At 36.6% G+C, this 23,673-nt stretch overlaps 1 protein-coding gene across 1 annotated transcript in view; it reads left to right on the forward strand.

The window, feature by feature from the left end:
- Positions 1-23,673, forward strand: part of RIMS4 (regulating synaptic membrane exocytosis 4) — a 99,822-nt gene that overhangs the window by 67,537 nt on the left and 8,612 nt on the right. Inside the window, exons 3-4 of the mRNA XM_072414851.1 lie at positions 15,798-15,910; positions 16,719-16,820. Of these exons, the coding sequence (XP_072270952.1) occupies positions 15,798-15,910; positions 16,719-16,820 (215 nt within the window). The remainder of the gene's footprint in view (positions 1-15,797; positions 15,911-16,718; positions 16,821-23,673) is intronic.

Here is a 23,673-nt window from a genome sequence, read left to right on the forward strand (position 1 = left end):
CTTCTGTACAGCCTAGAGCTGATCTGTCATTGAGTATATACCCAGCCTGGGATCCTTATATACAATCTAGACAACTTAATAAGGTGTGAGAATGTTTACTTTGAGCTTTTCTTAAAGCTCAAATCCATCTTGAACTTTTAGCAGCAGGAGGAAGGGTAAAACCCTTAGAACCCAGGCTTTATTGAGGAGTTTTTTTTGTTATGTTTTAATACCTCTATAGAAGATTTTTTATATCTTGCTTTTCTGTTTTACAACCTCCACAGAAAGTGAGGAAATTTCTTCATAATTAGTGGCACAATGGCTAGCATTCTTGCCTTTGCAGCAGTAGGGTCCCATTTTCCTCCCAAGACATAGTCTTCATGGAGATAATATGTTCTTCCCATGTTTGTGTGAGTTTCCATCGGGGACCTATGGTTTTCTACTCCATCCCAAAAACATGCAGTTAGGTACATTGGCTTCTCCCAAAATTGGCCTTAGACTCTGTCAGTAATATATGACTATAAAGTATTTTTGAGAAAAGAACTTGGGAACAGTAAGACTATTAACCTCCCCAGTGGTAACCCGAAGTATGACTCGGGGTAAGAAAAAAATGTTCAAAGAGGTAACCTCGAGTGTAGCTGAATCAGTGAAAATAATTAGTAAATAGAGCCTTACCTGATCCACCGGCCCCCTCCTTCGTCCACCATGGTCCTTTGCATCTCCTCGCTTTCTCCTGCCGGCGTCCTCTAATGAATCACTGGGAGTTTCCGGTGACGTCGGTACCTGCGGCCGTTGAGTGGGGGCTGTGGCGGGAATTTCAAATGTATTTGTATTGCATTCAATACAAAATAACTGTATTGAATGCAATACAGTGGATTTATACGGCTAAAAGCAGTACACTGTCTTTCATGAAAATTTATTTTACAGTATATTATAATAGTATAATATATACAATAATATAATACATAATAATATATTCCCATTGTTGCTAACAAAATTTGCTTATTTTCTCATACTGTGACTCTTAACCAAATGAAATCACAGCAGTTATTTCCTGTTAAAAACCCTGTAAAAACCCACTAATTTTCTTTTATTATGTGTGTTGACTCTGCTAGTGTGAAAATGGTAACATTGGGTCAAAATAAAACTTGCAAGAGAAGTAGGCCCCACAGAAGACCAGCTAATAAAGAATTTTGGACTCAATCTAAATCTTTAGGGTCCGGATCCAGAATTCACCAAACAGTGGGTAGATGGAGGGAGGGCACCAGCACTGCTCCTAAACACCCCACCAGTGGTATCAGACTAGGACTCAGTGCTGTTATGCCAGTTTTCACAAGGTAACGAGTCAGATTCCTGCCAGCTAAGCTTTGTCCCTAGACTGGCTTACTAATTTATTATCTCAGTTACAGCGGGGAGGTGAAGACAGTGAAAACAATATATTACCATGGTACCAAAGTATCTCCACTTTCTCTGCAACACTTATAACTACTGTCATTGATGGCACATGTTCTTCATAACCTCTTTTGTTTGCAGACAATAATCAGTAGAGTTGTGTGATAAACAACATTTCAAGAGGGAAGTGCAGAGGCGGAGAGCACTAATAGTGGTACAATTGTTATTCATTATCTTGGTTCTGAAGCTGCTTCTAATAGTGGCAGAGGTAGTAGTGGTGTTGGTGGTACTGTATTACAAAAAACAGGTCTCGGAAAATACCAGGTAGATAAGCAGCACTTTGGTGTTAACTTTTTAGCATACTATGGTCAAGGAACAATGGTGTTGCTTGGGAAAAAAACAAGCAATCCAGGTGAGAGTAATGGTCCCTGGGTTATATGCTTATCAAAATGATACTATAGTGAATATGTGTTGTAATGAAAGCTAAAGACAGTCCAGTTAAATATTGGAAATAATTCATTTTGAGTCCAGTTAGTGTATATTCTTACGAGTATGAAGACCCTAACAATGAAATTCTCTTGTTATCTTTCAGCTTGGTAAATATACCATAAAATATACCATTGCTATATCAGTTTAATAAATCGAAAAAAACCTATGGATCATGTAAAAAAAAATCAGAACTGTCCTTTATCATGTGCAAACTTCCACACATGTTATCTCAAGGTGTCCTGAGTTCTAATCCTGTACTACAGAACAATTAGTCCCTATGCTGTAGAAATGGAGAAAATGTGAGGCACACAGTACAGACAGCTGGACTGGCGTCTTTTCTTGCAATTTCAGCTCAACAAAATAGATGTACCATCGTGTTTCAGGAAATGTTTGTGGTTTTTAGTTCGATTATCTAAATTGTCAAGAAAAAAAAATCAAAATTCAAATTTATTTTTTTACTTAATAAAATATCTAGAAAATGAAACTTAAAAACATTCTAGATCTGAGGATAATTGGAATAGTCCTATTTGACCCAGATCTAAGCTTGAATATATTGATTTTATCATAATAATGCAGTTCACGTTCCTTGTATATAGCTTTGTTCTGAGATGTCACTAGCTGTGTTTGAAACTCATGTTCCTTACACAACCATTTTATGTAATAAGATAGTGAAAGGAGCCATGAATGATGTACAAGTGAAACAACTATTAGATTTACTGTACTTAGAATAAAAGGCTCTGGTACTGTATGGTGGCTGCTTTGTGTTAATGCAATTTGGCCCGTGTCTAATTAAATATATATAACAGATGTTTGCTATAATATGTATCAACCTGAAAAAATTTAACAGAAAACTGAACAAAGACAAGCAACATCCAGCCCTAATTGACCATATGTGGAAAATACATTTTGTCAAGTCTTCTTTTGTCTGCTTCTTTAGGACCTAAATATCTGGACATGTCCATTAAAATGGTGGATGTTGAACATTTTATAATTAAACACGAGTTTCTTTACCATTTTTTTGTTTTTTTTACTCTTGTATCTGTTTCCGGCATAGCCCTGTACAATTATTGGATCACATCTATTGCTTTTGATACCAAAAAAAAATTTTTGAAACTAAGTAAATATTTTTTAGAGTCATAGGCTCTTAATTGTGTACTGTGTAAAACTTGAGCATATTGGAACCACATGTTTTTTGATCTTTATCTGATATGATAGTTCTTATCCACTAGCAATGTTACACAAAAGAAACAGAAGATAGATCCAAAAGATAGATCAACAAACCTCACCAGATAGATGTAGTGGTCCGCGAGGTCCAAAAAGTTGGGAACACACTGCTTTAGAGAACTTGCTTCAAAAGGATTCACTTTAAGGCCATTGCATAGGACTAGTGGGCGCTTTTTGCATCTAGAGGAAAAGAAGTTTAATCTCTGCGTAAGGAAGGGATTCTTCACAGTAAGTTCTGTAAAAATGGAATCCCTCAGGATGTAGTTTTAGCATGTTTTATAGACTGTTTTAAGAAAAAGCTAGATGTGTTTCTAGATGCACAGAATATGAGCGGGTATTACATTTAAAAAGGAATTACTCCAACAACTGTTGAACCAGACAACATCCGATTGCCTTAGAAAATCAGAAAGGAATTTTTCCTTGCATGTTTATGTATTTACTTAGTGGTTGAGTGTGTTTATTTCAAACTGACAAACTATATTGTTCACCTAAATGCCAAAAAGGCCAGAAACTTCAGCTTCTCTTTAAAACTACTAAGTCTGTGACAATAGAAAAATCAAAAACTGCTGCTGCCTGGATGACCAGCTGTCACATCCATGGTGCCAGATAGCAGGTCCATAACGATTGAGGTTTATTCACCCAAAAAATGCACTACTTTAAGGGAAACTGTACTGCATTTTAAACCAGAGGTATTTACTAAACAAGTTCAAAATTAGCATTAGTACTAGCTTACTTTCTGAGTTGGTAATTTCACACAGGTATAGAACGACTCTCAGATGTTTTAAGCACAGACAATCATATCATTTCACTGCAGAAGATCATCAAGGCTTTGCTAATAACTTTTAATAGGAGATTACCATAGCAAAGCCATCATTCTGATATGCTAAAGTGGCAATGGTGACATATACATGTTGACTGAATGCATATGTCAAAAGAAAACTCATTAGTGGGTTTGTTCATTCATTGTGTTCAAGTGTTAATATTTCATTCTTTGGCATAAAGCCATCCTAAACCACCAATGCCGGTGAGTTTGAGATGGCATTTAAACATCATTTCCATTTTTCATGCTATTCATTTCATTTTTTAAAAATTATATTCAATCATGTTTTTTTAGGGTAAGAATCTGAAAATTGTTAGTCTGCAGTTTACCAGTAAAATCAGTTTGTTGTAATGAGGTTTTCTATGGTGTAGCAGTGGTCCCCAACCTTTTGCAGCTCGCGGACCTCTGAATCTACGGACTCTGAACCGCGCAGTCCTGTGTCACTCAAAGGGGAGGAAAGTTCCCTTGAGTGATGTCATAATGCCAGAACCCTGTTGTTTCCAGAGACATACCCCCGCCCACCGCCCTGAGCCTGTGATTCGTACGGGAGATGTCCACGGCTCTGGCCTGTGTGCCCCCAAAGCAAAGTCCTTCTCCTGACCCCCCTGGGGGGGTGCACTGGCCAGAGTTGTGGACCACCGCTGGTGTCCGTGCCCGCGGACAACGGGTTGGGGACCTCTGGTGTATACTACTTGATTTTTAGCCAGTACTGCCAAGCAGTTATAATACTGCTATACTCCAGTTGTGTTTGATGTGTTAATCAACTGTTTATCTTTTCATTTGTCTCTACCAGTTTGCAAATTGATAGCGTGTAGTTAAGATTTTAGAACAACATAGTTGCAGCTTGTATTGCCATTTAGATGAGTTCCAAAAGCATGGATATCTCCTGCAATGAAATACCTGTCTGCTTGGATATGCTTGGAAAACTTTCCCAACATATCCATGCAGACAGGTATTTCATTGCAAAACGTCTTTATCATTACAAGTTCTGGTAATTGTTAATAACTACTACTAGATATACAATGACCTGGATAAATGAGAACCTTCACAGACACCAGTCATCAAGAATTTTGGTGGAAACACCCTATTCATTTTCAGAACTTTGAGGACATGATGGACTGGTTAGGGAACAATGAAGAAACTACTGGAACTTGTGTTGTAAAGAAATACAGCCATTTAAATATGGAAGTGTGTCAAGAAGTTTGAAGAGGACTGGCGTCGAATATGGTCTTTTATCACTAAATGTTCTATTAATGTTCGTTCTTTGGAATTGGCTTTTAAGGTTCTTACTAAATGGTAATGGATGATATCATTAGTCATAATCTGGCAAACTAAAACCCACAAAGGTACTTTAGCCTTTCCAGGTACTAATCTGTTCCTAGAAGTAATAATGATGTGACAAAAATATAGAAGGAAACTTTGACTAAAGTTCCCCTTTCACTTTATGTAAAAAGGTAGACAACCCTTTTATGTAAAGTAAAAAATATTTTGTTTGTTTGTTTTTTTAAGTGCAATACCCTTTTATTAATAAAAAAGGGTGCGGCACCACTCCCTAGCATCTCGGGCATGAGCAGAAGGAGCCTTTTCGTGAAAAGAGAAAAAAATTGCCGATCTCACACACGTGCAGTGAGATCAGCAAGTTTTCTTCCAACCTACGTCACCCTATCTCGCGCCTGGGTCGGGTGACGTAGGAAGAAGAACCTAGAAAAAGAAGCGAAGATGGTGGTGCCCGGCACACAAGCTCAGAGACCGATGCCGGGACGAGGTGGGACCCAATGGAAGACACCTCCGGACTGATCAACTGCACTGTGGGATTGACTGGAAGTGGATTTTTTTTTTTTGTTTTCAACGTTTTTCAGTTTACTACTACTTTAAAGCATGCAAGTTGTAAGTCAGAAGAAGGTGAACTGTAGAGTAAATAAACCTGTCATTGAATTTTGAATAATTTTAAACCGATGTAAGCTCAAAGCCTTTAAGAGGGTGCCCAAATCTCAAAAATGTGTGGGGATGTAAGAATTTGTCTTCACAGTACAATTAAAAGCATACTGACACTGATCTTCCTGTTCTTCCTCCACTATGATATAATTAGGGAATTTTGGACTTCATATTCACATTCGTTTCATAACAATTTACATATTGTGTATACATCCTTTTCTGAGTATCATTATTGTTATTCCAGCTTCTTTTGCATTCTCTTATACATCTTGTATGCATTGTTCTCAGCCCTCTGCAGTTCATTTCTGATAACTTTACCCCATCCTGTGTTTCTTTTGTGTATGGCACACATTTGTATTTTCAGCCGTCATAGACAAGTGGCCATTTATTGTTGTCATGGCAACAATGTGCTTACAGCTTTTACTGCGATTGAGAAGGAGGTGGAGATTGGCTTTGTAGGTATTTGATAAATTCAGCTGCATAATGCTGTGGACTTACATGATGTTCAATGTTATCGATGAGGTTATTTCTTACCCGACAATCGCCGCCCAAATTACGTATTAGAAAGGAAATGATTAATATTTAAAAAAAAAAAATTCCTGACCTATCATTACAATCTAATACTAATAAAAATGATATAAAACTTCAGATGTAAACATTTGCCAGGCATACTTAGACTACCTATCCACCTGTCATTGAGATTCAGATTCAGAATTTATTGTATATGTATATATTCATAAATAATGGAGCTGGAGTGTACAGCTTCTAAAAAGTTGTACAAATGTGATTGCCAAAACCTGAGGTTCAAAGCTAAAAAACAGAGTTTCACAACTATGAATGTCATAGTAGTTTATCATCAGAAGTAATGGGATGCTGGCCCTAGAGCAGTTTTTCTCAACCTGGATTCCTCGAGGTTGCTGTTTTCCCAGGTCCCTTTAAATTCCAAGCATGATCTGTTTGGCTATCTGTAAGAGTGATATGCTTCCCACTGGCCAACAATGTATAAGGCATACTTCTCACTGTCTACTACACCAGTGGTCGACAACCTTTCAGACCTCGCGGACCACTAAATTCATAATTTTAAATCAAGCGGCGTATAGTAGAAGTGAGTGCACATGCTCCAGGTCTGGAATCTGGACCGTGCATGTGCGGGGAGCCATGTGTCACTCAAAGGGGAAGAAACTTCCTCCAGAGTGATGTGATGATGCCAGAACCCACCCACTCTCCCATCGCAGGCTCAGACCTTCTTGCTAAACATCCTGGGGGGACAGTAGCACAGGGCTGTGGACACAACAAAAGTTGTGTTCATACGGGCGACATGATCAGCAAGGTCAGGAGAAGGACCCCATATGGGGGTTCATCGGCCAGTGCCGCGGAGCACTGGTTGGCGACCGCTGCACTACACTAATGTACTATATAGGTAATATAGTAGGGGTTCCCTGAGGACCTGAAAATTATTTCAAAGGTCCCTCCCATGTTAAAAATCTTAACCCTACAGGCATTTCCCTAACGGAGCGACGCACTTGTCTTTTTCTGAGTAACCCGCTCTGTTTTATGGATAGGGGAGGAGGAAGGTCAAGCAAGAGGTGGACTGAAATAATCCTCATTAGTGGTCAGTCATTTATTGATCGGGCACAGTGGATTGCTAATTGATTTAATGAGACACTTGTATTGATCTGTATCTATATACAAATGTACTTTTCACCAAAGACTGTCATGAATGATTGTCTTGTGTCTATGCAGAGCTTTAGTGTTTAGGCAGAGTGTAAAACAACCAGAATTCACCTGGAAGCAAAATGGTAAACACACAAAAAAAAATCTGAATGATGTTGCAAAAAACTTATGATGAATTTTTATGGTAAGTGCCTATGGGTGTTTTCTGTATTTGATGTGAGTTTGGAATACATAAATGCAAAATTATTGTGTGACATAAGAATTTTAATTTGACATTTTTCAGTGTTACAAATATGGATGTTAGAATTTTTTTAACACTCTTTTTTCTGCACACTGTTCAGGTCAGAGCTGCATTGTGATAAATGCTGGAAAACAAACAGTTTGTGTAATTTTTTAACCTTTGGAAAAGGTCAATTTAGATTTTCGAAGATGCAAGATGGTAACCTTTTCAAAGATTTGCGTTCCAAACGAAAATCATTTGGAACGCAAATTTGGAACACATTCACTTATATAAACTTTTGACACTCACTGGCTAGGTCCAGGTATTGTGATCCTCCAGCTTCAATCTAGTAAGTGGAGATTGATCTGGGGAGGGATTTTTTTTATTTAGTTTGTTGTGCATTTACAATTTGTATCATATAAAATATAGTTTTTGGGTGGTCCCATGGTGTACTTGGAGACCTGATTCATTCCCTAATAGGCAGCTCTGCCACAATATATCTCTTCCATTAGTAATCTATTGCTAATTGCAGTCATCCAGTTTTGGATCACTATAGCAGTAATATTTTTATAGCAATAATATATTTGCAGAGCAAGGCTGTCATTGCTAAGCCCCCTTTGGAAAATGCAATAGCCCGGCTGTCTCTGAACTCCAAATTTGAGCAAATATACAGAAGGGTTTGTCAAAATAAAACGCAAAGATTTTTTTCTGCAGATTTGCCAGTTTTTAGGCGGATACTCAAGAGACAAGTGGGAATGAACTAGGGTACCAGAAAATCTGGGTCACCTCTTATCTGTATACTTTTCTTTTTTTTTCTTTGAGACCGTCTCTTCTCTATAAAAGTCTCCTGGCCACTGCATGCTCCTTTCATACTTGAATCACTGCATTCATTGCAATAAAAAAACAATCATTATCTTTGCCAATTATATTTTTTTATAGAAATTATTTGGAACGCAGAGAAGATGCTGGGCCAGCTGGGGGACTTTTGGAGAAGAGGGGTCTGTGGGGCCACACAATGGAGAACTTGGAAACATGGGGCAGGTAAATATGGGACTTGTGGGAATTTCTAGACAGAGGTGAAGAGGGACATTTAAAGGATTGCTGTATTATATCTGGCCTTTTAATGTAGGAGTTAACAAATTATAGCTATGTTCTCACTAATCGGACACTGTACAGGTACAGTACAAATGATAAGAAAATCAAAAGCCCATATATATATAGTGAATTGTAAATAGTCACAAGGATTGTATCCCATTCTATCTATTACTGATAATCACCTCTACCAATAATCTGATTCACTATGCATTTTAGGGCTGATACTGATGACAATCAGGCCAGCCAGATTTAGTCACATTTTAACACTTGACACTGGTGCACTCTTTGAGGATTGCTAAGTGTTTTGCTAAGTGTGCTGCCAATTCACCCTCCTAATTAATAACTGCCAGTCAAGTGCCGAGTGTGTAGTTTTATTGCTCTTATTTTAAATAGCACTTACCTAAATAGGTTTTATTGATGACACTGGTCTTAAGAGAAATAAAATCACACGTAGTAGAAGAAGGAGAACCCAACATACTATACAGTGCAGGAAGCATCCAGTGCATCTGGAGTTGTGGATTCTTCTCTTTAATGAAACCAGAGATGTACCTAAAGCTATTTCCATATGGTTTCATGATCCAAAGTTTTTGGATACTTTTGCATGACAGTAAGGAAAGAAACAGGGTACATGCTATTAACCTCAGCAGCCAGGACAAATGGTCTGAGTTAACCGGTTAAGACGTAATCACAACAGATCTAAGTGCTATAAGAAAATTATCTTAATAATTAATAAATTGAATGCCTTCAATTGTTAACAAGTGAACCAGCAAAGCACTGTTATAGTATAGATTGTTTGACCCATTTTCACAGTACCACACTACATTACGTTTTATACAACAGTATTATAACAAGCCTTCAAGGCCCTAATTCCCCAAATTCACTCCTATCAAAATATAGGATACCATTTATTGGTAGGCTGAGTTCTATTTAGTCCATGGTTTTTGCACTAGATTTCCTTCCACTAGATATTTTGAGTCTGGGAGAAGAGTCATAGCTGAGAAGTAGCACCTGTGGCAAAAGGCAACCTACCTTTCACAATGCTGGTTGGAGGGCAGACATTGGCAAGTAGTAAAGTGGGCAAGTACAGGTAATTCCTTTGCCCAGGACTAGTTTACAGAGCTCTGTATTGTGGCTATTTTTCCTTACTTCTGAAGCTCTTCCACAAGATAGGCTCTTATGCAAATGCATACTGTATAGTCCATACATATTCCAATGTTGTCACCATTTAAAAAAAAAGGCCTGTGAATATAACCTTTGCAGCCATCAACAATTATACCCTTTGTACGAAACACATACAACCAGTTTTCACTGTGGTTTTCACATATAGACATGTGCAGGGCAATAAAGGCACTCGAATAGATGAAAAAAAGTGACTCCCCCCCCCCCCCAAACTTTCAAAGATACAGCAGCATTGTGCTATCTATAGTACATTCAATATTTGTTTTTGAAGGCCATGTCATGAACAGAACTCGAATCATCTAAACAATGTATAGCGTGGTTCCAACATTTATAAAAAAAAATGATTACAATTATCAATACATCCTTTGTTTTTAAGATAAACCACATAGAAATATTATTGTTACTGTAATGATACAAGTTATATTCTTACCGTAGGTATAGTGCAGCAAATCCATACCAAATCTGTAGTTATTTAGCTCTCTCTACTTGGTTGGGTAAACAATTGTTCAGCAAGATTTCTGATGTTTCTGTCAGGTTTGCTTTTATATACTGACACTTGTTTATTTCCACTGACCTCTTTTCCTTTTACGTCAGGTGATAAGTAGGCATCCATAAGTAAATGCCACTCCATTTGATCTGATATTGATCCTTTTCTTCCATTGCTTGCTGGTGATGTTAGTGATCACCTTGACAGCTGCTTAGAGAACTTTAAGTACTTGCTATTTCTACTTAACCCCTTTCTATCACTCTTTTTTACTTCATATGATCAGTATAAATGTAGTCAAAGTAGATTCTTTTCAAATTCTAACCATGTCATCTTCAGTTTTCAACCAATCTTGTACTTTTTGTGAATTTCTCTCTTTTTTTTATTACTACATGGAAATCTAAGACATGAAGTAACATGCTTCAATCTATATCTTCTATATATTTCTTAAAGTATTTTCCTATAAATTGGGAACTCTTGTATGTTTCCATTTTCTCTGGTGTTCTATATCTCTAATCTTGTTTAAGTAGCTTCCAAACTTCAAATTTTGTTCTCTAAAGCTTGGTAAATCTTCAGTAATTCTACTTTAGAATTTTTTAATTCAAACATGGCCTTATTATAAAATATGGTTAGCATGTCCCTTTTTAAAAACCTTGAGATTCTTTTAACAATACTCAATCCTATTCAGAAGTTCATTACAATGCTGACAGTATGAATTCTATCACCGATTCCACCCTTCTTTACACACTACTTTCCTGAATATACCACTCTAAGGTCTCAAAGCTGTGCTGTCTGTGTTAGTTCTGGCTCTTCTCTTGGCGAGGAGGAACCAAAGAGCACGCTTCTTGACCTTGTAATCACCTTGGCAGCCAAAAGTTTTGCTGGAGCTGTCAAAAGATGTTTTTATAATACTACGTTAAAAACCCTGCTTAGAGGGTCTGGAGTTCCCTGCTCAAGGAAGTAAGGGTAGTGTCAGTATTCCCCTCTGTTCATGGTGACACATATAGCAAGTCTGCCTTCTGATTCCTCCCGCCACACAGTGCATTGTTTCTATAATCTCCGTCAGCATTACATTACTCTCCGCACCCAGTGGGGCACAAGGGGGATCTGTTAATATTCAGTTTCTGACCTGCTGTTGGTGTGTTGCTGTTGAATACCTGTTTCTGACCCTTTCTTCATTTGACCTTAATAAGTCTGTTTGTTGCCTGGACCAACCTCTACTTGTGTTTTCACCTAAAGTCTTTTTGACCCTTTGGATACCTGTTTTTGGAACTGTTGATGCCTTACAATTTAGACTCATGCTACCCTGCTATCACTGTGGACCTGCCTGCCTAGGTTTTCAGGTCATTTGCCAATTTTTGGATTACATGGGGGATTCATGGAGGCAACTGAGTGCTAGGATGGCGCACCTAGCCTCCCAAGTCTTGTCCAAAATGAAGAGTGCATTGTTAGGCTGGGGAATCACATCTGGTTAGCGTTGGCATTCTCTAGGAATGTTCGGTCTGGAATACACTGTTCCTGACATTACTAGTGCTTCAGCTAGATCAAAAACCAATCAGCTTTGTTTCCAATCATGTAATGATTGGCAGCCATGACAGTCAGTCATAATATTCACAGTGGTTTGAATGCAATCAAATGTCTAGCTGGCCATAGTAATATTATGCGTTAAATAAATGTAGGTGCATTGCTGTGCTTTGGCTTAATGGGCATTAACCCACATATTTAGCATGTGCTGCTGTGATGCACAAGTGTGTATAGGTTCTTAAGGTGTCAGGAATCAGACAAACTGAAATTTCCAATCTTTTTGTCAGGGTTTACCTTCTCTGCCTCCCTCTCTTAACATACACACAATGATATAAAAGGTAATCCTGAAGCAATATATCATTGGGAATGATCATTTAATCATTTAGAAAAAGTAAGTCCCTTCAAAAGAACAGGATAGTTTGATGTTAATTTCTCCTTATGTTAATTGGTTTTCACCAATTTTCCTGCAACATAAAAAATATTTACCCCTCATTTATTACATGTTGCCCCATAAGCTACACATGGTTTAGGTTTGTGCATTTTTGGATGTTTTTATTCTTTCTTCTTCGATAGTTTTGGGTTAGTTAGAGATGTCAGATGCTTAGTAACAAAGTGAAACTGTGACCACAAAATGAACTCTTCTGATTAAAAAAGGTAATAGCTGGCACGTTGGTCCCTATTGTTAGTCTGAACATCTACATCTAAAGTTTGAAATGGCTGAAATGTTTGCTTTAAATCAACCACTACTCTTTTGAAGATTTGTAGTTATTGCAAATGCTTGCTGTGACACATTGTATAACTCTTCATGTAAAACTCATGATGGATTTTTACACTGTTTCATCTCCACAAGCATAATCATGTATCATTGCATTCCAGATTCCCAGAAGTGGACTTTACAAGATAACAAATGTGTACCGTACACAATTCATCCTCATCTAATAGGCCTCCTGTAGTCATTTATCAATGTTGAGGATCCATGTGCAGAGTGATAGGTGTAATCATTACAGTTCTGGATTACATAGCAGTGCAGAAGAACTGTGTTGTGCATTATTCAAAACCATGACTGGGGCCTTGGTAGTAAAAGAAAACCCACTTTATTTTTATACAAAACTGTTTTAAAGTATCTTTGCCATAATACAACAATAATAATAATAATCTAAACTAGAAAAAAACACATATACGCACAATCTTTAACCTCTGAGTTTATGGTCTTGAATTCTAGGCAATATACTTAATGACACTAAGCATACTGGTCCCCTAGAATAAGTTAGTCACCTAATTGGTGGCAAGTAGACTATATTACAGAAACATAGAAAACCATGGGTTTTCCTGATCACAGCAATTTTGTTAATTTTAACTTTTATAGCTTGGTATATTGTTTCCTTTCTTGGGCAAACAAGGGTTTGCATTGGCCTATTTAACTTACTCTACTATTGCAAGGCTTTAGATGGAAAACTTATGGCCAATCTATGTGATACCTTGGACTGTTCTTTATTACTGACAACACAATAATAGATAATTTTTCGTGCCCTATCCATCATCGTATTTAGTATATTTGTGACTTTTTATAATGCTTGTAGAACCCTCCTTTAGGCTACTTTCCTAAAAAAATTCTGATCCCTCATCTGTGGCTATGGTCATGGCTATGTGTGTCTGGATTTCCAAAGTTATCTTTAATGCTAGAAGATCTCCCTTCTAAGTTGGTCCAGTTTTGAAAATATGGTTTTCCCACTCTGCCCCAGGGGCCTTAGCTGCACACAGGTCTCTTGTGAACACACTCTCTTCCCCAAATAAATGTAGAAGATTTTCTGGCTTCTTACCATAGGGTTCACAGCCTGTTACAGGCTGTACTTCATGTATTTCAAATTTAGGACCAAGTGCCTCTTACGACAGTGTGGTAGAGCTTCGTCCTTAGGTATTTCTTCCTTCATCTTTCTCTCCCCCGTTGTAACAGAATGTACTAGTGTGCTGTATCAGAATGATGTGTCCCAAGGGTGCTTCTCATCATCAATATAGTGGATCAAGTTCATGCACAACTATATTACTGACAACACACTAAACATAGGATGAGTGGTTGATTCAGTTTAACGCCTATAGTTTTTCGGAGGAGCTGTCAGTGGAAAACAGTACTCATTTTCTTTAGACCTGCACAGGTTCTAGGCTAACCTGGTTCTGGTTCTTAAGATGCTTCAACAAACTTTCTTCCACAGTTCGACTGTTTGCTCCAGCACACCTCTGAATTGTCCCAATCCATTGTTAGGGCTTCATTGCTCAGTACCTGTATTCCTCTTCTGCTTGCCTCTCAACCCCATGTACCCCTCATCCACCGCTAACTTCTACACCTCTCAAATATAAATGAAAAATAGCTCTATCTTTCTCCATAAATAAGCCAGATGAACATCAGAATGAGGCATAAAATGATAAATGAACATATTAGTCCCAAGTGAAATTTGTATCGGCAACAACATAGCAAATGTTGTGCTGATGGATAGCACCTCCCGTCCTGACATATGCCATGCTACAAACCTCATTAATATTCTGCATGTAAAATCAGGCAGTACAATATGTGCTGCCTAACCCGACCACACGACAGTGCCAGGTAAAGGAGGAATTAAAGGTGGATTTTGCACAAGACTTATGGTATAGTGGTGTATTCCTTTAAAGCAGAGAATACATTTGCTAAATAAATAAGTAAAACTACAATAGGGCTGTATGTGTTCCTTAAATAAAAAAGCTGCCACAGCAAAATATTCTGCTGAAGTTTCTCCAGATTGAATCAGCTTTTATTTCTACCTTCTCTCTAAATGTTACGAATGATGCATTTTCTTGCTTTGTATTTTTCTACAAATTTAATTGCAGGCCACGGGGAAGCATGATCTTGCTTCTAACCTTCATTTTAATGATGCAAGAATCTTTTTTAATTAAAGGCATTAAGCTTTTCTTCATTTTAAAGGCTTTAAAAGCTTGGATCTCTGAACCATTAAGCCTTCATATAAGTATAGATGCTTTTAGGACATTTATTGAATGTAATAGAGCTAGCTAGAATATTTTATTTAAATTTCATGTGAAGCTTTTCGGAATACAAAGAAATATTTCATTTTACCAAAGTGTGTTGTATACTCAGAAATAGGAGTTTTACACTTTTTTCTGGGTTTTTAACAATAAATTTAAGTGTTATTTCTTGTAAATACAACAGCAGCAATACATTGTATGGTCTTAGGCAATGGGCCTAGAAATGAAGTGGCTTTAAATACGTTTTGAGTGCTTCTTCATCATGCTAGTGCATGACCATGATTTATCCATGATCCTACTGCATCTATGATTTGAAGGAACACCAGTTAATGGAAAACTTCAGGCAAATATAAAAGACACAAAAACAGTCCAACAAGTATTTTTTTATACATCGGTTTTATTTTTTAAACTATTACATTTTTCAGTTTGGGTTCACTTATCAACTGTATTGCTATTAGAATTTCCCTTGCTCAGTTTAGGGTTTATTTGGCCTTTAACGTTATATTGGGAGAAATATGTAAACTACTATCTTTATTTGCTATCATTATTTTCTAAAACACTGACACAATAAAAACATACAGATTAGAAGGTCAAAACTACATGTGTACTGATCAGCATCGTATAAATTATTGAAGCCACTAAAACAATAACAAATCTAATAAATATTTTTTTTTTCAAAAGAGAAATTAAATATTGACATACTTTCACTGTACATGAAGTGTATTTTTTGCGTATAAAATATAATACTCAACATATGCTTTAACCCACAGCTTGAACTACAGTGGAATGTGTCTGGCATCCGATGGTCAGTTTGGTGATTTCCTTTCTGGTATGGGCCCAGCTCAATTTGTTGGCCGGCAGACACTTGCAACCACATCAATGGGTAAGTGATGCTATACAATAATCTAACTTCTATTGGGAAATTTGATTTACTAACCTGTAGCTTATCAGTCAACACTCATCATTTCCTATAACTTCTTTTTGGATGGCAGCACATCATCTTCTATTGAAACTTACTTGTTTTGTGAGCTTCAGTGTCTGGGAGGGGGGACTGTAAGACACAAACAAAAAGGGGATTTAGCTTGGTCAGGAAGATAAAACTTTTTTTTTTTGGGAGGCTTCCACATTGTGTACACGATCTTGTTTAGAATGTCATACAGGGGCCTTCACATTTACTGGTTCTTATGTTAGATGGGCCGGGAATAATCATGTCGGTGGAAATTAATAGAAATCACTAACAGAAGAATAAAAGTCCCAGGAGAATATAAAATTATCTATATTCAGGGTTACATTTTTTTGGGTATTACCTCCCCATAATAATATGACTATTGTCAGGTAAACACCAGACAAACATCCAATGTACAGTTGAAATAAATATATGTGAACTGTTCTGTCTGCTAAAGAATTTCTCATTCTGTTTAGCTATTCTTGCTATCCATAAACTTTTGCCACCATGCACTGGCAGGAAAATTATTTTACCATGTTCTGAATCAGCTTGCAGATTTGTATGTCAGTTGCCTGTTCACTGACCATGGAATTGGCAGGTGACACGGAATGCTGCAAAACTGAAATGCAGCATGACAGAGCTGTTCATGGGACAAGCTGAACTGAATTCATAGATTTAGGACACAACATCTTTTATTACAAAAACATATCATATAACATTGATTGGTATGTATTTTTTTTCCAAGGGGATGTTGAAATTGGACTTTTGGAAAGAAATGGACAACTTGAAGTGGAAATTATTCAAGCTCGAGGTCTAACAGCTAAGGCTGGCTCTAAAGCACCACCAGGTATGTTGATAGTGACAAACATACTTCTGGGGGGATTTACTAAGATATGTAACACTGATAAGAGGCCAGGCTGGTTGGCCCACCTTTGTCTCCACACTGTCATCTGTGAGAAGATAGGAGTTCAACTTTGTAGCCAATCTCACGCCCCTACTTCTATGCTGGTGAAGGGAAACAACATTCCAGTCTTCTCCACTGGACACTCTTACTCTTCATTAGGGCAGGACATCCAGCTTAGGCCCAAAAGACAGATATAACCCACCTACTATTAGTTATTCTTCTCTGTTGACTAGTTTCTAAATCTCCCAAAGAGTCTCAATGCATCAACCTATCACTGTATGTTTTTTTATGGCCACATAATTACAGGAATTAGAGGGCATCTTTTCCCAGGAAATCTCTAAAACAAACTGTATTCTTAGATACACAAAAATGGTTAACTTCTCTCTCTCTCTTAGTAACCCCTTAGTTCAGTAACATTTTACATTTTGAAAGATTAGTATGATTCCATATGTAGCAAAAAAGGGTATATGCTAACTGAATTGTTTTGCAGACCATAACATGCATATACTGTATATACAATTAGTAAAATATCTAAAATACATTTAGGACTGAATCATCAACGTAAATATAGAGTCATCAAAAATTTGAATGTTCTAACAGTCTATATATAGTATATCCAATTGTATATTTTACAGACCAAAAGCATCAAATAGGAGATGGTAAAATCACACACAGTTACTATTGTAATCACTCAGTTTCACTCCTTTTAAGCTGCAGATAAATGATCCAAAAAAATGAAAGGAGTCGGGATATTCTATTTAACCCCATTTGAAGTTAGGGGGGACCACCACATTGCAGGACACTGTGGGATCTTTTCAAAGTTTGTTTATTGAGGGACAAACTTAACTCAAACAACTTCACTTCAGCATAAGCATAACACAAAAACAATTTAGTCCAGTTGAACACAAAAAAAAAAAACTTAAGCAAATAATTTCCTGAATCATGGGTCCCCAAACCCCGGGCCATCTGACATCTGGGCCGCGACAGCATGGAGACCAACAGTGGTCCGGGGTTCTGGCTGGTGAACCCCCTGGTGGGGTCAGGAGAAGCTCTACCATATGGATCGCAGGCTCAGGACGGTGGGTAGGTTGTGTCTCTGAACACAACTCTACCATTGCAGGCTCAGGGTGGGTTCTAGCATCATGATGTCACTCCGGGGGAAGTTTCTTCCCCTTTGAGTGACACACAGCTCCCTGCTCATATGCAATTCGGAGTCCGTAGATTTAGTGGTCCGTGAGCACCACTGTTCTAAATAGTTACCAAGTGTTTCAGCTTCAACCTCCAGCACTACAGCTTACATTCAGAACGACACTCCCATTGGAGGTATTGGTCCCACAGACTTAGACTTCGGTAGTCCTTTTAGGCTCCCTAGCACACAGGCTGCACTCAGCCTCTAGCTACAACTTTATATTGCCATTTTATTAATGACCAGGTGCTCCAGAGCCATCCTCAATATCTGGCCTGAAAAAAGGGAATAGTGCCTGGCCCACCCATTCCTTTCAGGATACTCCGGGCCTGGATCCCAAATAAAGAGCTGCAATTCTGCTTCACAACATTTACTGACAGCCTTATCCACCCCATTATCCTCTTTTCCAGGTGAAATTGAGGAAAACCTAAGTTACCATTTCTCACTACATTTGTTACACCCTATATACCTTTCCTTAATCAATTATAATTAACAAATTATTTTTCCCTATTTTCTGGCTATTTTTTTTTCTGTTACTTCTATTTTCCTAACCACTAATATTTGAACTGTTTGTTAAAAAATCATTTTAGCAAGACAACAGAAAAAAATGATTATTCTCATAAAAAAAAAGCTAGTATTCCTCTCTCTCGCCTATAACATGTACAGGTGTGGGAGCTGAAGTTCTTAAAACAAATTTTATATTGCATCAAAGTGTTAGTGTAAGTGTCCCCACATAATAATGTTTTCATCTTGCAGTTTTTTTTACCCTCAATTTTCTTGTCGCTTTCTCTGCTACAATCCTCCTCAACATTCAGCTGCGGCGGTAACACACATCATCTGGTGAATGTTTCAGCATGGCATAATTTCCTTTTTTTTTATCCCTGTGTAGAGTCCACAAAGGGTGGACGACACGGGCTAGAGAGCCTGGCACGAGGCCAATAATTCATATAAATGTGAGATGTTTACTGATATCCACAGTCACTCATTTTGCCAGGATGACAGCAAACAATAAGAAAACTACCCACATGTGGCGAGACATTCAGTCTGAATCTGTTAGGAGTTTTAGGTCTCTGAAGCATAAAGTTTAATGGAAAATGAATTATTCATCAAAATTTTGTTTTTCACCAAATAATTGCAATGCTAGAGATCATTAGGCTTGCAGCACAGGGTTATTATTGGAAATTGAACAAACACTAAAGCTGTTTTCAGACCGCTTTTTCAAATAACGGTATAATTCAGAAAAAAAACAAAACATTGCTGGTATTTTAATGAAAATTGTTCGTACCTTATAAATCGTACTTGAAATGAAATACTTGGCACATTAAACCAGAAAATAATTTTACAAGAAACTATTACACAAAACCTGACTGCTGCATTTCTTTTCCTTTAAGTTTTATTTAGTTTTTAATTTGTATAAGTGAAAAACAAAAGTATAAAATAGAAATAACCGAAAACACACAGTATGCAGTATATTATATTTAATTGTTTATACATATTTTGTATAGTGACCTTCCCACAGATGTGCAGTAATGTGTGAGGGTGGGGGTCCCTGAGCCTTTTTTATTTCCTAGAAGCCAGTAGTTAAGGTTTTAAGTTTAAGGTTTTATCTGCAACAATACCACCTGGTAACTCTAACATTTACTTTTTTGTCATTCTAAATATATATACATTCATTTACAATTTATCATTTTAAATACCGTATATATACTTCCCCAATAGTATAGCCAAAGCATTTTTTCTACTTGAAGCACCAAATTGATTAAATATTATAGGTGACCACCCAACATCAGCTGTTTGAAAATTGTATTAAGCCTAATGGTCCAATACATAGGTGTTACATTTACTATTTGAGGCTTTAAATAAATGCAGACTACAGTCAGGATTTACTTTAATAGCTCAACTGGCACACACCCAAGAGAATTGGTAATGTGCAGTAAGAGGTTCATGTTAGGTGCTCAAAAAAACCATTGCTACTTAAATATTTATGTCCGGGTCTTATCAGAGCTATCAAGAACAATTGTCCCCATGAGAGCTATTGACCAAACGAATGTCATATTAGCATTCATTGCTTGTCTGCAAAAGCGAAGATGCCTTTTAGCCACAAACAAAGTTTGGATCCATCACTGCTGCAGTAAATATTCCCTTAGATGTGATAGTGAATATCCAAGTCTAACAGAAACAACCTAGTTCTAGAGTAAATATGCCATCCATTGTGCCATTGTGGATGCCCACCAGCCAAGACAACTATATCCATCTATGTATAATGCAATTATACTATACACATACATACAATATATGAATCTTTATGAATAATGCTTTGTTTGTTAGCCCCAATTACTACACCCAGGAAAAGCCATGGCACAGTGCTACAGTCATATACTTATAATGACACAGCCTATTAAGAATGGATTTTATTGAGTGGACAGTTTTACCATTTTTAACATCAACCACAATCAATGTCATAATTACATGATAATTACATAATTACATTACATTATGACAACAATTGTGAAAACAAATAAAGAACATTTACACCCAAATTCCTATTAGTAAATATTTCCTCTGGTCAGTATTATCTGGAAATGACATACAGGACCTTGTGAAGTCAGCTTCTGGATAGCTCTACCCCTAATACACATGTCAGTAAAGATTGATGTGACATTGATTAACCACCTTTTAACAAGTAGGAAATAATTAAAATTTTGTCATTGAAAAACTCCAGGGAATTAAAACTACTTTGCCTTTAGATAGAAAATCAATTGCTAAATAAATAGAACTGTTAGAAGTGAGATGCCACATCCATGCATTACAGTTAAATTATTTCCCAAGGTGATACAAAATCCAAATCCTTGTAAATAGGGAATAGAATATTTGTTTAAAAGGTATTTCATGAACAAATGTATTGGGTATGTATTCAATTCTGGTAATAGCAAATTTGCCCTGCAGCAATTGTAAAATAGACCCCCAAATTGTATGAAAACAATGTGTTTAAAAAATCTATTTAAAGTATCATGAAAAAGATTCCACACGATTGAACTTTAGAAGTAGGACTACAAATTGGTGAGGTTGTAATATGAAAAGATAAACTGTATGAAAGGGAATATTTAGAATTGATAAAATGGATAGGTTGAGGCATAAAGGGGTAAATATAGATATAATATGCTATACAGATAAAATATAAGACAAAGGCTTTGGGAGAGAAAGTTGAACTAAGAAGTGTTAGTAAACAGGGAAGCTATAATATATAGAATTTACGGATTACTATTATTGTAACTCATGTAAGATAGAATTTTGATGCAAAGAAATCCTGTTTTTCTGGAATATATTTATATATATATATATATATATATATATATATATATATTTACATATATATATACAGGTCCCAGGTTGGAGTCTCAGATGGAATATTATCTACATGGAGTTTGCAGGTTCTGCCCGTGTTTCTTCTGGGTAGTCCAGTTTCCTCCCACATTCCAAAAACAAGCTCATTGGTTTTCCCAAAAATTTGCGTTAGACTGTGTTAATGACATATGACTATGTTAGGGACTGTGAGTCCCTATGAAAGTGATATGACTTTGTAAAGAAGTATGTAATATGTTGGTGCCCTATAAATACTGGATAATATTGATGTGTTGAGAGATAATGGTATGATGAATTAAATAGAATGAAGAATGTTTACCCACACCCATCTTATACAAATATAAAAAATGTTTTAACACTATATGAAGCAATGTAGATATTTTAAAAGGTATATCTGAAAACAGAAGCCCCCTAAAGAACACTGAAAGTGGATGAAAGATTACAGACAAAAAGCACATATTAGACAAACTATTTGTTTAGTAGTTCAGGGGTTTTGTGGGTGTTCAATGACTTCAATGATGTTGCATTGAGATATATATATATATAATCACTTTACAATAGACAGCCACTCCAATCACTACTGACTGTTCCGGCTGTAGTTATATAAACAAACTCCCAGTTGCTCCTGGTCTACTGCCCTTGGTAGTAAAGGGTTACAGAACTCCAGTTTTATTATTATGCATTTTTATAGCATTGATACATTTTCAGGAGATTCTGCTTCCAGCAAATCACTAAATATGACTGAAAGGTACTCACAGTCCAATTTCCTTAGCACAGCATGAGTTCTTTTGCAAGGGTAAGCCAGGGAAGCTACTAGTGTTGGTGTTCGAATTTGGGTTGTCCTTATATTCGACCCATAATATGGCTGTTCGAATTCGGATAGACCCGAACCGAAAAACACGGGATTCGACGTTAAAAATTTGGGAAAACAAAAAGTGTGTTTAAAAAAAACTCTATCCAACAACACATACAGCTAGTAAAAGGCTGCAAAAGACCCTTAAAAAAACCTGAATTCTCGCACCTTTGACTTCAATGGTTTTCGAATTCGGCATTAGTTCACCCGTAGAATTAGCTGTCGAATCGAATAGTGAGATATTCGACCAACAATAGAAGCTACCCTTACCCTGTTGTGGATATGGCTTTGTCAAGGAAACCTTCTGTGCATTGATTATCCCACCCTGAATGTGCCATGATTAGGTAATTGATGGCACATTAACTCATGCTGTATGATTAAGTAATTGATTATATCCAAATATTGCAGTGTCAAAAAGAATTATGATACTAATATTGCTTCTTCATAACTTTTCTAGTTTATTCATAGCATATCAAAGGGGTAACTACTGATACAATGTTAATAAATAAAATCTTGTTAATTCATGTAAATTGTATACTTTTTAACCCCTTAGTAATTCTAGATAACACCAATCAGCCCTAATTAACTTGTTTATCTCCTAAACTATTATTTTGTTGCATTTTTTATTTGCTATTATTTGTTTTTGCTTTCATTTGTTTCTTAGTGACTCATTTAAAAAAAAGGGTAAAATTAAAAATGTCTTTATTTATTTTAAACAGCTTTGTTAGGCTTAGTAAAAGAAAAGCATTTTAGTGTCATTGTCAACAAGAACATTTTGTTACACCTTTTGTCCATGGATTGCAAAGAAAATAAAACATTGGCATATCGGTATTGGCAAGAGAAGCCTTTTTTGTACTAAAATTTAACAATACAAATTGCTGTATCAATAGGTCAGAGTCTGAAATATAAAAGTTGCTCTGGTCCAAATGATTAAGCACTCTTCAAGGGAAGTTCATATTTAAAGGCTATGTACAGGTTTTGCCATGCCTTTTTGATATTTTAAGGACTAAAAGCTACAATATTTTTTGTTTATTTGTTTAGTTAAATAGAAAATACTGCACATGAAACTTTTTATTTCTTGGTTAAAGCTTTCTGTAGGCTCGGATTATTAATACTATTATAAACTGGACCTACAAAATGTAAAGATTAGATTGTTACACATATTAAACAAATACACATTTAGGAAGAACACATCTCTTTCTTTCATCTCCTAGCAAAGTTAAAGCAGAATTCAATGAGCGAAGATGTAAGCTGCCATTTCAGACCTGGTTCTAAAAAAAATCATATCTCCCGGGGTGCAGGCGGGTAGATCGGTGGGAAATTCAAATAATTTTGTATTCGATTCAATACAAAATAGCTGTACTCAGTCCAACACAAAGAAATCTTGATATAAT

This window comes from Pyxicephalus adspersus, chromosome 6 (genome assembly GCF_032062135.1).
Source record: "Pyxicephalus adspersus chromosome 6, UCB_Pads_2.0, whole genome shotgun sequence".
In the NCBI taxonomy this organism is placed as follows: domain Eukaryota; kingdom Metazoa; phylum Chordata; class Amphibia; order Anura; family Pyxicephalidae; genus Pyxicephalus; species Pyxicephalus adspersus.